General features: G+C 37.2%; 1 protein-coding gene across 1 annotated transcript in view; it reads left to right on the top strand.

Moving 5' to 3' along the window:
* LOC136886745 (fatty acid synthase) overlaps positions 1 to 17,089 on the top strand; it is a 367,163-nt gene that overhangs the window by 57,406 nt on the left and 292,668 nt on the right. The window contains exons 6-7 of the mRNA XM_067159549.2: positions 7,538 to 7,776; positions 16,645 to 16,875. Of these exons, the coding sequence (XP_067015650.2) occupies positions 7,538 to 7,776; positions 16,645 to 16,875 (470 nt within the window). The remainder of the gene's footprint in view (positions 1 to 7,537; positions 7,777 to 16,644; positions 16,876 to 17,089) is intronic.

Here is a 17,089-nt window from a genome sequence, read left to right as displayed (position 1 = left end):
GTGATGAAAATGCTATCAACCTCAAAAATGTTACGAAGAAATCACACAAAATATTAGAAGAATTAAGAGAAAATTTCATAAAGAAAATTCTCAGAGGCTTGCAGACTGAACGCTGAAAGGCATAACAGTCTATAATGATAATGTATGTATGTAATGTTTCATAAAGACAATAAATTATTCTATAGAGGACAATTATCATAACACAAATTCCAGAGATGATTATAAGATTTTTGGAAGACAATTACAAAAATATGTTCCTCCTACTTTAATGCTAAATGATGAAAATTGTAAATTAGTGCATAATAATAGTGAAAATGCTGAAATCATGGCAAAAGCATTCAGCAAACTTTTCAGTTGCGCAGAACCAAAGGAATTCCTATAAATTCCTACAAATACTCCAATATAACCCAAAATTAATAATATACAGACTCCAACTTTCCAAGAAGCAGATAAAGCACTCGGAGAATTGAAAAACTGTTAAGGCATGCAGAGAAGATCAGACTTTCGTAGAAATGCAGAAATATGCAAGTAATACAGTTTGGATTTCCTTATACATGGCTTTAAAAATATTTGGATCACAGAAAAATTTCCTAACCATTAGACGACACCCTCTTCACAAAAAAAAAGTACCGAGCTCGATAGCTGCAGTCGCTTAAGTGCGGCCAGTATCCAGTAATCGGGGGAGATAGTGGGTTCGAGCCCCACTGTCGGCAGCCCTGAAGATGGTTTTCCGTGGTTTCCCATTTTCACACCAGGCAAATGCCGGGGCTGTACCTTAATTAAGGCCACGGTCGCTTCCTTCCAATTCCTAGGCCTTCCCTACCCCATCGTCGCCATAAGACATATCTGTGTCGGTGCAACGTAAAGCAAAAAAAAAAAAAGTGATAAGAGTGATCTTGATAATTACAGGGGCTTATCTCTCCTAGACTGTACATATAAGACTTTTTCCCACATCTTATATGAAAGAATTAAAGAACAATTAGAAGAAGAGCTAGGAGAGTACAAGGGAGGTTTTAGACCATGGAGGAGTTGTGCAGAGCAGATCATTACTCTCAAATTAGTTACAGCATCTTACAAGAAACAAAATAAGTCTCTTTCAATAATATTTGTAGATTTTAAGAGGGCATATTATTGCATACATAGGTCTTCAGTATTAAAAATTTTAAGGAATTTTGGGCTTCATCCAAAACTAATTAAACTTATGGAACTTACTTTACCTGATACTAAATCAAAAGTTGAGTTTAGAGGAGAAATTTTAATTATTAAAACTGATTTAAGACAAGGTGACTGTTTGTTACCTTTGCTATTTAACTGTGCATTAGAATATGTAATGGGAGAATGGTTCAAAGAGAATCCTAAAAACATACCATAACAATTGGAAGTTACAAACAAAAAAATTAGTTTAATGTGTTTGGGGTTTTCTGAAGACCTTGCATTATTATCCAACAATATTCAGGAAACTAAGAATCAAAACATATCTTTGCAGGAAATAGCACAGAAAACAGGTCTTAGAATAAACTGATCCACCACTCAAAAATAAAATTAATATTGATAAACTTGAAATCAGAATTGTCGATAAATTTAATTATTTTGGTGAAATTATAGGGAGTTAATCTGGGATTGCCTAGAAGGCATAGGTGTGCCAAACTTTCTGATCAATAAAGAAAAGGTGCTCTATCAAAAGTGTTTAAGCTGTGTCCAAGTAGGTGATGGAAGATGAGATTGGTTTGAAACCAACAGGGAAGTGCCTTATCACCACTCCTGTTCATCATTCTTATGGACTGGATCATAAAGTCCATCAAAGAATATTGCTAAGAGCCAAACACTCTAATATTTGCAGATGATGTTCTGATTTGAGCAGAAAATGAAGGAGAAGTATAGAAGAAACTAAATCTTTGGAATGGCAAGTTTAAAGAATATGGACTAAACATCAGTAAAACAAAAACTGTTGAAATGACTATCAACAGGAAAGGCACCGATTCAAACATTTTCCTGGAAGGAATTCTATTGCATTCTGTTTCTAACTTCAAATACCTTGGAAGTATGATTTCATTTCCATTTTCATCTTCAAGTGCCTTTATGGTATTCATTGGTTTCCTTTTACCTCTGATAACACTATTTGTACAGTAGTTTCTTATTGTCTATGCTGTCTTTCTCCAGTTTCTGAGTGATTATATTCCATGCCTTGGTTTTTTTCTTCTGAAACTTTTCTCTTCACAGAACTTCTCTGTTCCAAACCAGGTTCCTTACATTCTGGTAGAATATATTTCCCACTTGTACTCTTCTGCTGATCTCCCCATCCAACCTTGCATCTTGCATTGTTTCGCTTCCCAAAAATTTGAAGTATTCAGCAACCTCAAGGTTTTGTCCCCTTATACTAACGATTCCTTCCTTCTCTTGTCATCACCACTGTTTTGCTCTTCTCCACACTGATTTTCATACCATATTTCTTGATATTGTCATTAAAAACCTCTAGTTGGATTTGCACTTCTGTATTGTTGACTCCCCATATCACTATATCATTTGCAAACAACATAATTCTCATATTCCCTCGATATGTTGCCTTTGATTCCTTTAGAATTTCATCCATAACCATTATGAACATAAGTGGAGATAATACACTTCCCTCTGTCTTAGTCCAGTTTGGTTTCTAAACCACTCTGTTCTCCCCTTTGGAGTCTGGAACCATTTCTATATATTGTTTTCACTAGTTCCCTTGATTCCTTTGCACATCTTTTTCTTTCCAGGGTTTCCCCACACCTTTTCTCTATTAACACTATCATATACCTTCTCTAGATCAAGGAATATCATCACCATATTTTTTTTATATTTCTACTGTTTTCCTATCTGTAATCTTATGGGAAATATAGGGTCTATCGTTGATCTGCTCTGTCAAAATCCATACTGCTCTTCTTCTAAATTTCTTTCCACCTTTCCTTTCATCTTCCTTTTTATTATTCTCTCCAATATTTTGGCTACTTGTAACAACAGTGTAATTCCTCAACAATTGTCACATATCTTCCTGTCACCTTTCTTAAATACTGTATTACACCTTTACACCAGTACTTGCTTTTTCCTCCATATACACCTTAGCAGCCTTTATAACCAATGTAGACCAATAGGTCCTGCTGCCTTTATGATTTCCACACATATTTCATCCATCCCTGCTGCTTTTCCTGTTTTCCTTTGTTTAACAGCCATTTACAACTCTGCCATTGCAGTATCACTCTCCATTTCTGGATCATCCTCTTTTACCACTACACTCTCTTCTGCATCATTTATTACATTCAGGAATTTATCAAAACAGTCTTTCCACCTATTCCTTATCTCCTCTGGGTCTGTTATTATATTTCCATTCTCTTCCTTCACTTGTTTTGTATAGATTTTATCTTTTCTGTTATTTTTTATCAATCCATACAACATTCTTTTTCCATCATTTACATCCTTTTCCAACTCTTGTGTGAATCTCTCCCAACATATTTTCTTATCCTCATTTACCACATGTTTACACTTTAATTTCCTGATACTTAATCTTATTTCCTTCTTTCCTATCTCTATTCCATTCTTGCCCATGTTTTTTTTTTTTTTTTTTAACAACCTCCTTCACCTTTTCATTCCACCAAGGTTCTGCTTTTTCTTCACTCTTGCCAAAGTTCTGCCACAAATCGTCTCTGTCCAGCTTACAAATGCTAACTAATCTTCTGAAAGTATACTCCTCATATATTTGAAGCTTTTCACAACTTCTAATTGTCTTCTTACTTCAATATTCCCTCTTCCTTCTCTATTACCTCTCGTCATCATTACTGTCTTACTCTTCTTCTCATTTATTTTCATTCCATATTCCTCTATCTCCCAATTCCTTACGGTAACTTGTTCTTGAACTTCCATTTCATTTTCTCTCCATATTACTATGTTGTCTGCAAAGAGTAAGGCCGCCGGGCTGACTGGCTCAGGCGGTTGAGGCGCTGGCCTTCTGACCCCAACTTGGCAGGTTCGATCCTGGCTCAGTCCACTGGTATTTGAAGGTGCTCAAATACGTCAGCCTCGTGTCGGTAGATTTACTGGCATGTAAAAAGAACTCCTGCGGGACAAAATTCCAGCACCTCGGCGTCTCCGAAAACCATAAAAGTAATTAGTGGGACGTAAAGCAAATAACATTAATTAAGAGTAAGGCCTTAGTCTCTTTGCTTCCTTTTTTAAATTTGTTTGTACACTCTTGTGGATTTCATCCCCGACATGATGAAGAGTAAAGGGGATAATACACTTTCTTGTCAAAGTCCTGTTTCTAAGTTGAACCATTTTGTTTGTACCTTCTTAGTCTTCACACTACTTGCACACTTTTCATACATGGCTTTGATCATTTGTTCTTCTGCTCTGCTTACCTTCCTTTTTATCAATGCAATCCAGACCAGTTGCTGTGGTACACTTTCCTATGCCTTCTCAATATCTATAAATGTCATCACTAAATCCCATCTTTTCTCCATCATGTTTCTTAATGCAAAAATTGATCTATCTCTTCTAGATCCATATTGTTCTTCCTCCATTTCCTTTTCTACTTTCTTCCTTCATCCTCAGTTTCTTAGAACTGGTAGCAACAACAAAAACAGGAAATTTTGCATGGACATTAGTGCAGAGATGTGGGAAAATGTGATGTATAAGGTAAACCTAAAAGGATAAAAGGTAAAGATTTCTTAGTGTATAAAACCTATTAAAGAGCTAAAGAGAGAATACTATCCGCGAAACTTTTGGTGTCACTTCGGCTCCCTAGTGCTGAATTGGTAGACCTCGGTTATCTTCGAGATACGGATTGACAACTTATGACACCAAAAGTGAGTCCATTATATATTGCCGGTAAGACATCTGGTGGTGTAATAGCAAAACTTTGACTACTATCGTTATTTATACAGTAAAGCAAAGAATAATATAGCTGAAAACTGAGCTTTTGAAACCTATTAGAATGGAGGAAAATCCAATTACATCACAGGAACACCTTAGAACTCCTACTCGGAAACATCACAGAGAAATAAAAGCAAAAATAGCAGATTGCTGTAATAGAGAAAAATAAAATAAACCATTGCTCTTTCACCTTTGTAAGTCGATTGAGCTGCCGCATATACGGGAAAATCCTTACCCACGATTAATAGGATTAAAACATTTTCTGCCTCCAGGCAACCCTGATAAGAAAAGGTAGACCAGGCTAATGATTTTATTATGCTTGATATTATCACAGATGAAAAAATAGTTGAGACATTTTGTGATGCAGTTGTGGGCTTAAGATAATAAAGGTTTGGAAAATCCACATCAATTATACTATTGATTCAATTCAGATTTCAGATGCATTCAGTTGGCAGTTCTACTGGAACATTTGAGCTCCCTCCTTGCCCCTCGCCCCTGTAAAACGAAGTGTCACTAAAAGTTTTGCAGATTGTAGATAGCTTTGTTTCCTTAATTTGCTATTCTGCTTGGTTATATTAGAATATATTATATTATATATATTATATTATATTATATTATTTATATTATATTAGAATATACAGGGGAAGGATAGGTTTAGCTTTTCTCCATGTTAAGATATTTCTTTCTGGGTGTTTGGATGCCAGCACCAGAATCACGTTTATGTGGCTCCCAAGCCACATGGGTGTAGAGGGAAACGAGTTAGCTGATAAGGCTGCCAACGAGGCAGTTACATTGCCCCCATTGCCTTACAAGGTTCCAGCAAGTGATATTCGCTCTCAGCTGAGACATTTGGTTATGTCCCATTGGGAGATGAGTGGCAGGCCACTCCACTTCCAAATAAGCTGAGAGCGATATAATGTACAACAAAGGTATGGAGGACTTCCCTTCGGGCTTGTTAGATGGAAACAGTGGTATTATGTCGTCTTCGGATCGGCCACGGTATAGTAACGCACTCCTATTTACTGAAAGGAGAACCCCCTCCGGTGTGTACTTGCGGCGATCATCTTATCGTGGTACACATTCTTACGGAGTGCGTGGACTTGGTCGATCTGCGCCGTAGTCTAAAACTCTCGAGTACCATCTCCCTCATCCTGTGAGATGACGAGCAGTCAGTAGACCTCGTCGTCCATTTTATGAGGGATGGTGGTTTGTTTTACTGTATATAAACTCAGTGTTTCGTATTTTTCTTTGTACTATTATTCACTACGCTTTATTAATTTGACTCTATTTTAGTTTGTGTTTGTGTATTTTAATGTGTTTTTTTTAAATAGTAATTTGCATGATATATTATTGACTTTTAAGGCAATGTCTTATTCTACCATAACCTTTCGTCTTACCGAAAATAATATAAAAATAATGTAGAAGCCTCCACCTTATCAATACAATGTTTATTTACAAGATGCAGTAAATTCAGTACTGGTTTCGACCCCTATGGGGTCATCCTCAGCTGTTATACATTAAATCGGTTTCAAAAACATCACATAAGGACTAACGCCTTCATATCACTGACCCAATTTGACAAATCATGAAAAAGTAAATATAACAGTAGTATAATGGATCTTTTCTCATTGACTAGAAAGTTGCTTATTATATAAAGCGTCATCTCATTGTAGCCTGAGTCTAGTAAACATCAAATAAAGTTTACAACGGTATATGTGGAATTATTACATATTTACATATATATTATTGGAACATACATTGTCTATTAAAAATGAATATATACACATAAAATTTGACCCGCTATAACAGGCCATTTAAAAGTGGATGAAATGATAAAAACAAGATAAAATGGGCCCACATTTAACTCTAGTTTGTACTGGTTTGTTGTTGCTGCATTATTCTTGTAATATGGTAAGTACACAGTATTCTAATGTTTAAACTTGTGATAGTTTTTGTTCATTCCGATGTTATCTTGATTAATGCTGGTATGATATATTACAGTTGTCTTGATGTACTAAATAATTATGAGAAATTGCGTGCACCATTGCTGAGTTAAGATAATGCCTATTGTAAACTGGAGTATTAAGTAATGCCGTGCATCTTGGGATTAAAACTATGTCGACGTCAACCAATATACATAAGTTCTAGGTGATAACGTGAGGGCTTCCTTTATATTGCAGACTGTAATATCTGAAATTAGAGATAGATTGTGTAAGAAACGGCGTCTAATGGGCTAAGAAAAGTGTAAAATATATATGATAACTTACGTTGAGTGTTGGCACTGTGTGTGTTGCACAGCTGCACGTCGAGATCTGTTACGTGTTATTCTGGGGCTGTAGTTCGTGTATACGGAGGGGAAGTTTGGAGGGATGGGAGGAGCATCTGTGGAGAGAGCGGAACTAGCTCATAGATTATGATTACCGAAAATAAGGTGTTGCAAATTAGATCCACTGATTATTTTAAATTCACCAGCATTATTCATCTTCATTTGTTTTAAATTTTAGTCAGTTTATACATTTTAAAATTGTAATTATCATATGATGTCATCCATCTCATACCATTAGGGATCGATGACCTTAAATGATAGGCCTCTTTAAACAACAAGCATCATCATCATTAAGATATTCCTTTCTGTTTCCAGCTGATGGATATGCTCGGTCTGAAGCAGCTGTGATTGCCTTCCTGCAGAGAGCTAAAGGGGCCAAACGTATCTACTGCACTATAATTCATTCTAAGTTAAACTGCGATGGGTACAAGCCTGAAGGTATTACATTCCCTGCTACTAAATTACATGAAGCACTCTTTCAAGAGTTCTACAAGGAGTGCAATATTAATCCAGCCAGTATTGACTACATGGAGGCTCATGCTACTGGAACTAGGGTAAGAAATTTCAGAGAAATTGAATATGACTTTCATAATTGTAACCTATTGTAAAATAAATAGGAATTACAACATGGAAAATTTTCAATAAAAAACAATAAAACAAAATAAGAGAAATTAAATCAGGTACAATTGCTGGCAAGATATAGTGTTTACAGTGCACTATGTCTTCTGGTATGGGCTATATCAAATTTGTTACTTTCATTGACCTGTCTCAGTCTCATCCTTGGCTTTGACAATATGAAAGTGACTGAGGTATGAGTGATGCTAGTAATACTATTGCTTATGCAGCCAGTCCCTATTGTGAATGGTGTCAAAATATCGGTCATAGGGTCGGTTGGTGCATGCATTTCAGTGGGCTTGGCAGACTGATATGTAATAGCAACGGCTGGCTCGGTGAGGAAAGCAACGGGAAACTACATCACTCCTCATTTCCCTAGTATGCCTCTTCAGTGACACCTAAGCTATTTATGACAGCTGTTGGCGGAGCTGCAGAGGATCAAACCAGCCTTCGGGCTGAATACCCAAACATACATACAACCGATGACAACTAAAGATCAAGGACTTGGAAAGCAGAATGAACCCTACGAGGAGAGAGAACGTAACCTTTTGTGGATGATAACTTCAAAAGATGTTAATTTTTCTAAGAGAACAATTTATTTAACATACTCAAAATGTACGGTAAATTCACAAAAATTAATAATATAACCAAAATAATATTAAAGAAATGATACATAATTGAACATACTAATGAACATAGTTTTTGTGGCTCATTGTATTAAAATAAAGAAGTAAATTTTTTGAACTGGATTAACACATGGACTCTCATTTAAATATCCCTACGTGTCACACTGACTCAGATTTAAATCCCAGTGGAGAAGCTATTTGTGCAGCACAATGAAAAATATATTATAAAAAGAGAACTATACAAGATATTAACCTGAATTTTTGTCAGTAGGTGAATGAACTAATGTAATCACCTAAAATTATGTTTTTATGTGATAGATTTCCAAGCAATCAGGGAAATGTAGTGGAATATCGCAAATCTTACACTGCCACGTTGCCTCACTTCTTTTCTTCTGCTTTGAGCACACAAAACATCACTTAGAGGTATTGTTCTTCTTTTCAGTACTAGGGATGCACATGGAAATGAGCCCAGTTTCTAACTTGTAGCCTAAGAGGGACTGCACTATGTGAAGGTCGTCCCCTGACCTTGTAATCAGGCAGCTGCATGGTCGCAAGTAACTGTGTCACTATGACCATACGGAAGTCTGTGTAGTAGGGTTTCCTGCACTCCAGTTGTGGGAAATTACAGTACACTACAAAGGAACTGAAAAGACTAATGTCCAGAAGACAGAAAAAATATTTTAAATACCATTTTTCTGCTCGCCTCATGATGGAAGAAAGGGCGGTGACCTGGTCTTGTAAATCTACTCCCTTCATCTCATCTTGGTATTCAGGGCCAGTTTTGGCTTTTTTACTTCTTCCCGCAGCACTTGTCTGCGCTTTCTCCTGAGTTGAGTGGGTTGATGCCCAACTTGAAGCCTTGTATGACTTGAAATCTGCATTATGTAACCGCTACAGATTACACAGCACAAAAACAACAGTAATAATTATAATCATAAACATAATAAAGAAAATTTAAACTTAATGAGATTTGATAAAGTTAAATGTAACACCCACACATGATAAGACTTCAGAAACCGAGTCGGGGTATAAATACCAGGGAACCATACGAGGTCAGTGAAAGGTAGTTCATTTCGAGCAAGACGAGATTAACGGTAATCCCTTTCTGAACACTCAAATTGACTGAATATGGTAAAAGGATTAAGATACAACCAAATTAATTAACAATCAAAATGACAATCAATTATTGAATTATAGACAATGGCAGGGTATTTACATTTAAAAAAAAGAAATCAACGTGAAAATTATGACATGAAATTAAGAAAGGGGCCAGTTGAAACATTTATTAATGACAGATAGCAGCAACATAATAAAATTTAATGCAGAGGCTAGTTAGGTTACAGCCTTTCCTAAAACACTTCAGTAAAAGGCACATAGCTTAAAAGTGGCGTGCGTTAAATTGACCCAGAGTTTACTGGAGGCAACCCCAAGGGAAATAACACATTACATGCTACTTAAAAGATGTGAAAACAAAGTGACATTTACATTAGATTAGAATGTTCAAACCAAGAAAAGGGGATTACCTCCAAAAGCAAGGGGGAGGGGGGGACGACTAGCCACAAGGGCTAAGTCATTTGAAGTTAAAAATTGGCAAGTGGAAGATACCGCGGGTAAACTCTGGTGCGCAAAAATTAAAAATCCAAAACATGAACCAAACAGTATTCACCTCGGAAGGCCGGTAGTCCCATCACAGGACAGACGGAGGAGACGACTGCTCCCTTCGCTGGTCACAAATCAAAGATGAACAAACTAGAGACGCTCTCACAGAGCTGCTGGTTGCTGGAAATGGGACAGTCGGGAGATAACCAATTAGGACGCGGGAATTACATTCGCGGCTCTTACATTCACCAATAAGAGATGTTTTTATTCTGGCCTATCGGAGAGTGCTTCTAGAAAAATCTTTCCGCTGAACTAACATATTACCAGATATGAAGAAAAAACTGGAAAAAACCTCTTACACGTGTCAGTACACCCTGCGTCACAAGTTATTACCTTAACTTCTACAGATGCTAATTACACTGTTATTTACATTATAAAATTTTACACAATAACCAAATTAATTTAGTAGAGTTGCAGAATAATAAATAACACTAAATATCTTAAATGCATAATTTCAAGTTACATGAATGTTGTATTATAGAGTCCACATTCCCAAATTAAATGACACTGTTCTTGATGTACAGGAAATAAAATGACAATAACAATTTTATACTATAGTATTAGACAAATTTCTAAAAGTTCTTCTTCTTTGTCCTCATCCAAAATGATAATTTTAAATAAACAGATTTTACGATATCAAAATGAAGACGATGACCTTCTGTACCATTCTTAATGTCTTTTCTTGAGGCTTTCCAAAATAAAATAATGTGATGCACAACATTTTTCAAAATACGATTAAACACAGCTGTTTTGTCATCCTGACAACGTGTGTGGTTAGATTTATCTATTTCCTCATTTAATAAAACATTGTATCATCACTTTAAGACACTTGTCAATAAACAGATCGGCACATTTCTGTCTTTTTTTTCTTGGAAGGACTACCCCTTTTGGAAGGGGTGATAGCATTTAATGTTTCATTTTTTGGGAGATTTTGTGCTGGTACAGATCATGGCTTTAATCTGAAGGGAAGGATGGAAGAAAGAAAAGCATGAAAATTATATCTATAGTTATGTTTTGAGAAGTATTTATGTATGATTATAGTAAGAATATAACATACCATTCACTGCATCTTATAATTCTTATTCAAGCGTAATGTTCTTCTTTCTTATATTCCTTATCCAAGTCACTTCTCTGACATTTCAAAACACACAGTTCACACCTACAACAACACATTGTTATTGAAGGCTAACTGCTGCACTATAGAATAAAATAAGCTTATTATATTTTAAGCTATTACAAGATGGATCGCACAGCCCAAAAGTTTAGGAAGTACTATAAAAAATCTCTTTGTCACTGGAAGAATAGTCCGCCTCTGTAGCGTAACGGTTAGTGTTATTACCTGCTGTCCTCAGGGTCCTGGGTTCGATTCCTGGTACTGCCAGAAATTTAAGAATGGCAGGAGGGCTAGTATGTGGTTGACATGGTACATGCAGCTCACCTCCATTGGGGGTGTGCCTGAAAAGAGCTGCATGGAAGAAAGACCGTGAATTCTTCTGCACTTCAGCAAAACATAGCCCATATCTTTCTAATCATGATGAGAGGAGATATCAATGAATGGCACATGCTATTATTTACTGATTTTAACTTATTCCAAACACATAAATAACACCAAAAATTTTACAAACTAATGCACGCGCTCTTGTGACAGGCTAAGTAAATCCAGGTCACACTGCTAGACAGAGTTCTAATCACTGTCCCTCGATATCTCACAGACTGTCCTTTATTATCTCTACTGTACTTGGTTTAAACCAGTAGGATCTTTAATACATCAAAATCAATAATTCCCTATGATGAAATTAGACTTACAGATGGTTTTGATATTGTGCCTCCAGAGAATATTGCCAATCCTATCTGTGACAGATTGTACATGTGGCAAGTCTCGGAGAGTAATCATGTGACAATGTCTTTCAGCTTATGTCTATTGGATTTTCTGGAAGTGCATGACAACAACTGCAGACGGTTCTTACTGTGCAGGAGACCTGTGATTCACGTTTTCCTTGCCCTCCTCCTATAATGTGTTAGGCATGTAATCCACATTAAACAGGTTACATTTTTCTTCTTCCTGACCGCCTAGGATAGGTAGTCCTCTAATACCAGAACATTAGATATTTAGAGATTTGTTAATAAATTGTTTTCTTTGTCAAGTATTTTCTAGACTTTACTTCATCTTCTGTTAGTTTTGACTGACTGGAAAACTCAAAGTTTATATGTTAACTAAGTGGAAACTGAAAAGAATTGGCTTCTACTTTAAAAATCATTATCTAACTCACAGCATAAGATATCAGACATGGAGTGAATATGGTACCATAAGGTCAACTTCGACCCCTCAGTGTTCTCCACAGAAATTTTCTGTCAGCCGGGTGGCTGGAGTGAGTAGCAGGGTAGGGAATACATCGTAAAAAAAATTCAGTTTATTCCCCTCAGGACATTAACAATAATATCAGATAGGTAAACATTAACTGCAAAATTTTACTTTTAGTATCATTATCACAGACAAGACATAACAGTATTTTGAAGTTCTAGTATTCTACTGATCGTTCATAATAATGTAACACCGGAGCTTACCACTCGGTTGCTGTGGAGTGCCATACGGTTTTGTAACGTCAAAAGGAATGAAGTGTTCCCATGTGATTGTACACTAATCCAGACACCGCTCGCACATGACAATACGTGATAGTCAAGCTAAATATTTAAACTCCAATGTAATTGATGCAATTATGCCAACAATAATGAAGATTTATCATTTAAATACAGTTTTTCAGTTAGCATAAAGAAATAAATATGTAACTGGATTAAAGCCACTATATATATATATATAGCTATACGTCAGGAGACATAGCACGAGCTGTGACGATCAAGGAGCTTAACAGTGATAGTACCAACTAGGACTAGACTAAAAATAAAAAAAGTATTCCTTCCTTATGTGGCAGGTATAACTGACAGAATAGGGTTCATTCTTAGAAAGTACAATATAATTCCAGTTTTCACCACAGACCGGAAGTTCAAATCCCTGTTTTGACCAGTCAAAGAAAAACCACATCTTGAAACATCGGGTGTGTATGAAGTTCCATGTAGTTGTGGTTGCTCATATATTGGCATGACAAAAAGGCTTGTTAGCACCAGGGTGAAAGAACACAGTAGGTCTCCACGGAGAATGCTATAAGCCAGTCTGCCATAGCAGAACATTTCTACAGTACAGTCCATGAAATCATCTTTGGCCAGGCGAAGGTCATCGTGCCTGTAAAAGACTTCTATTCTCAACTTTTAAGGGAAGCCCAAATAACATTAACAGGGAAGACAGCTTCAAGTTATCAAATACATGGAGACCTCTATACTGCAGAAATACATGCATAACACCACCATGGCACAGCGGGACGCACTCAAGAAACTGACGACAGAGAGCAGTGAATCAGTAACTTCCCTCCCAACCACCACAGCACAGCGCGACGATCCTTGAGTAGTAGTTAGTGGGGTAGGCCGTGGATAGTACGGTCATGACTTCTATGTTCCTTCGAAGAATTTCTTTGCTCACTGTCGGAGGCAGAACTTCACATGTCCTGATGAAGGCCAGTGCAATTTGGCAGAAAGCTCAGCTTTATTAAATAAATATACATATAGTGGCTTTAATCCAGTTACACATTTATTTCTTTATGTTAATACAATGATCCATGAAAACCTATGTTCATTAACAGTTTTACGGTATATGTATTTTAATTTGGAATACCCAATGACTCAAATATGTATTAATATTATGTAAGTAACACATACCTTGGTTATGTTAGCCAGGTGGTCGGTAAAAACGGTAGGGCAGTGCGTCTATTAAAAGAGGTCCTAGGGTGAACACTGCTCCTGGTGACTGCATGGATGGAGTGTCTCCAGATGCTTCTGTTTTCTACAAGACTGTTCAAATCTTGCAAGGACATATTCATTGCAGGTTTCATAATCTATCCATCTCAATGCTGGCTGTCGTCGTCTTCAAGTTCCTTTCACTATTCAAAGCATGGTTGCCTTTTCCAAGGATTCAGACTTCCTCATAGTATGCCCAAAATAAGATAGCTGTAACTTTGTAATGAATGCCTCAAGAGGTACACTTGGATTGATGTTCTGAATGACCTACTTGTTTGTCCTCTTGGCAGTCCAAGGTATACACAAAAGCCTTCTCCAGCACCATAGCTCTGCGCTTTCTGTCACACATTTTTTATGGTCCAGCTTTCATACCGTGTGCTACTGACACAGACCTGTAATTCTTAGGTAAGCCCTGGATTACTGCCTTGTAAAGTGCTAATCATCGGCAAACATCTGAACTGCTAGAGCGATTATTTCTTATGGTTGAATCCAGCAAACAGTAGCGTACAGTACCATAAAATGATTAGGCCAGGTAACTTAGGCCACATTTAGGTACATTTTAAAAAATTGAAATGTGAAGTATTCTCTCTAATTTTCTGAGAAAAGTAATGTAAGTTCTGTCATGTTTGTTCTTCAGTTTTGTATATGTTCACAATTATTGTAATTGCTATTCAGTAATGAATTATGATTATCAAAAAAGTGGCCGGAGTTATCCCGTGTTTTGGGGTAACTTCAGACACCATACAAATAACTAAAAACACAAAATTTTCTCCACTTAAAGGTACGTTGACCACTATGAATGTTTTAAAAAATCTGCAGGATGTCCAAGTAAATTAAAACCAGTTTATGGTGAAACAGATCTATAATGATCAAATTTACAGGATATTTCCAAACACTTCACATTTTCCCCTAAGAAGAAACAAATTTGTTTATCTTAAGCATACAAACATTGAATGATATTACAAAATACATGTTATTGGTTTGTAATTTCATGAAAGATATAAACTTAATAAGAGATACCAAAATCATACTCTCTTGAAGTCCAATTTGTGGAGAGAAAAAGTTGAAGAAGCAGAAAAAAGCAAATAAATATAGATATCAAAATAAACCTCAGCAGAAAGAATGCATGGACATCCTATTTTTCCCGTGTGCTTCCTGTTTAACTTGTCTTGCAAGGTTGATCGTGGAAGAGCATAATTCTCAAGAGGCTTACCAAACCATTATTCTGCCCTTCTTAATCTCTTCTAAAGCGTTCTTGAGGTAAGAATGGGATTGTAATTTCACCACCTGCAGCCGCATATTTTTTCCTGCATGTTCTTGGCATGGCCCAAGTTACTCTGGAAAAGGGCAACTTTTATCAGAAAACTATTCCCTGAAAAACCTATTTGAATAAAATGTATAACATAATATTGATCATTTACCAGATGTACTTATCTTTTGACCCCATAAACCGCAGGAATAGAGAATCGAAAAACAGTTTGTTTTCCGCTGTTACCAAACAAAACAAAATCTGGTGTTGCGAAAGAAATTGCTTTACTCTGCAATGAGCCTGCCAATGTTCTCTGGACTAGTCAGTGTTGACAGAGCATTCTAGAGTGCATGCATTTTAGTTAGCACCTGAGGGGCAAGGCCGCAAATTCTGAGGACTTCTGCACTTGTGCTGTGTGTGTGTGAGTATGCCGATCCTGTGTGGAACGCTTCACTACATGCTAAACAGGTTGATACTGTAGTCAATGATACTTCAAGGATAATCTTGGGATGCCTAAAACCAACGCCAGTGCAGAAACTGTACCCGATTCTTGGAATAGCCCCACCCGACATCCGGAGGGCCACTGCTGCAGACACCGAGAGAACAAAGCAGGAGAATGACGATCAAAATCCACTCCTTGGTCACCAAGCTGCAAGGTCTCGCCTCAGATCCCGCAAGAGCTTCCTTACTAGGACTCTGCCGCTGGAGGGAACACCAGAGAGAACTCGTCTTAACAGATGAAGGAGCTCACTGCCCACAGACATGTCACCAAAGGAAGAACTAACTCCTGGCACCGACCGACCTTACCCTGTATGGAGGTCCCTCATCAGCTTAAGAGTGGGCGTCCCGCGATGCAAGACCAATCTGAAGAAATGGGGATCCTTCCAGCAAATGCAGACACCTTGTGTGGATGCAGTGCTGAACAAGACCCATGCCACCTCCTACTTTGTCTGTCCCCTCCTGGGCAACCCATGCACATTATAAAATATTTTTAGAGGAAACAACAAAGCTATCACAGCTGCAGTTTTTGGAAATTGCGACCGGACAAGGAAATGAATGAATGATTTAGTTTTTTGCAACTGTGACTCATCTTTTATAATATAGGAGTTATGAGAAAATCAGTATTGCCATGCATCGGTGGTCAAATTTACTCTGCATGGCTGAAGGTATCTCTCTTTCCAGTAAGCCTTCTTATGAGGAACAAGAGCATCATTATACCAATAGAGCATCGGTCAATTGATTTTAATCCTATCATCATTGCTACAACAGTCACCAATCGAGTTTCACTTCTGAAGATGGAGAGCAAAATGTTTGCATAATGTAAGATTCCCTGCCGTTTGTCACTTTAACATGGCAAAAACCCAAAAGATATCATGTCTATTATTTGTTTTTTCACTTGTAACTTATTAAACTTTCAACTCTTGCAGGTGGGTGATCCAGAAGAACTGAGTGCAATAGAACGAGTGTTCTGCAAGAATCGTAACATTCCGCTGCCTGTTGGAGCCAGTAAATCTAACTTTGGGCATTCTGAACCTGCGTCTGGTCTTTGTGCTCTTGGGAAAGTGATTATAGCTATGGAGACAGGAATCATCGCAGCCAACTTAAACTTCAAAACTCCCAGAGAAGCTGTACAAGGATTTAAGAATGGGAAATTTAAGGTAAGTTTGTAATCTATTGGGTTGTTGCAGAATTCTTCCCGAGATTATCATTGCAGTATCGTTTTAATTACTATGTTGATGAGGGCGATTGGTGATGAAAACAGTAATTTATGGGCATCACTGTACGTACCTAGGAAAGATGGTTATGATGGTATTTAGGGGTCATAGTAAGGATGTAGAGTAGACCATAGTCAGCAACTCTGTGCTGAGTGTT

This window comes from Anabrus simplex, chromosome X (assembly GCF_040414725.1).
Source record: "Anabrus simplex isolate iqAnaSimp1 chromosome X, ASM4041472v1, whole genome shotgun sequence".
Classification (NCBI taxonomy): Eukaryota; Metazoa; Arthropoda; class Insecta; order Orthoptera; family Tettigoniidae; genus Anabrus; species Anabrus simplex.
Note: the sequence above shows the minus strand (reverse complement) of the source record. Positions and strands in the feature narration are given on the sequence as shown.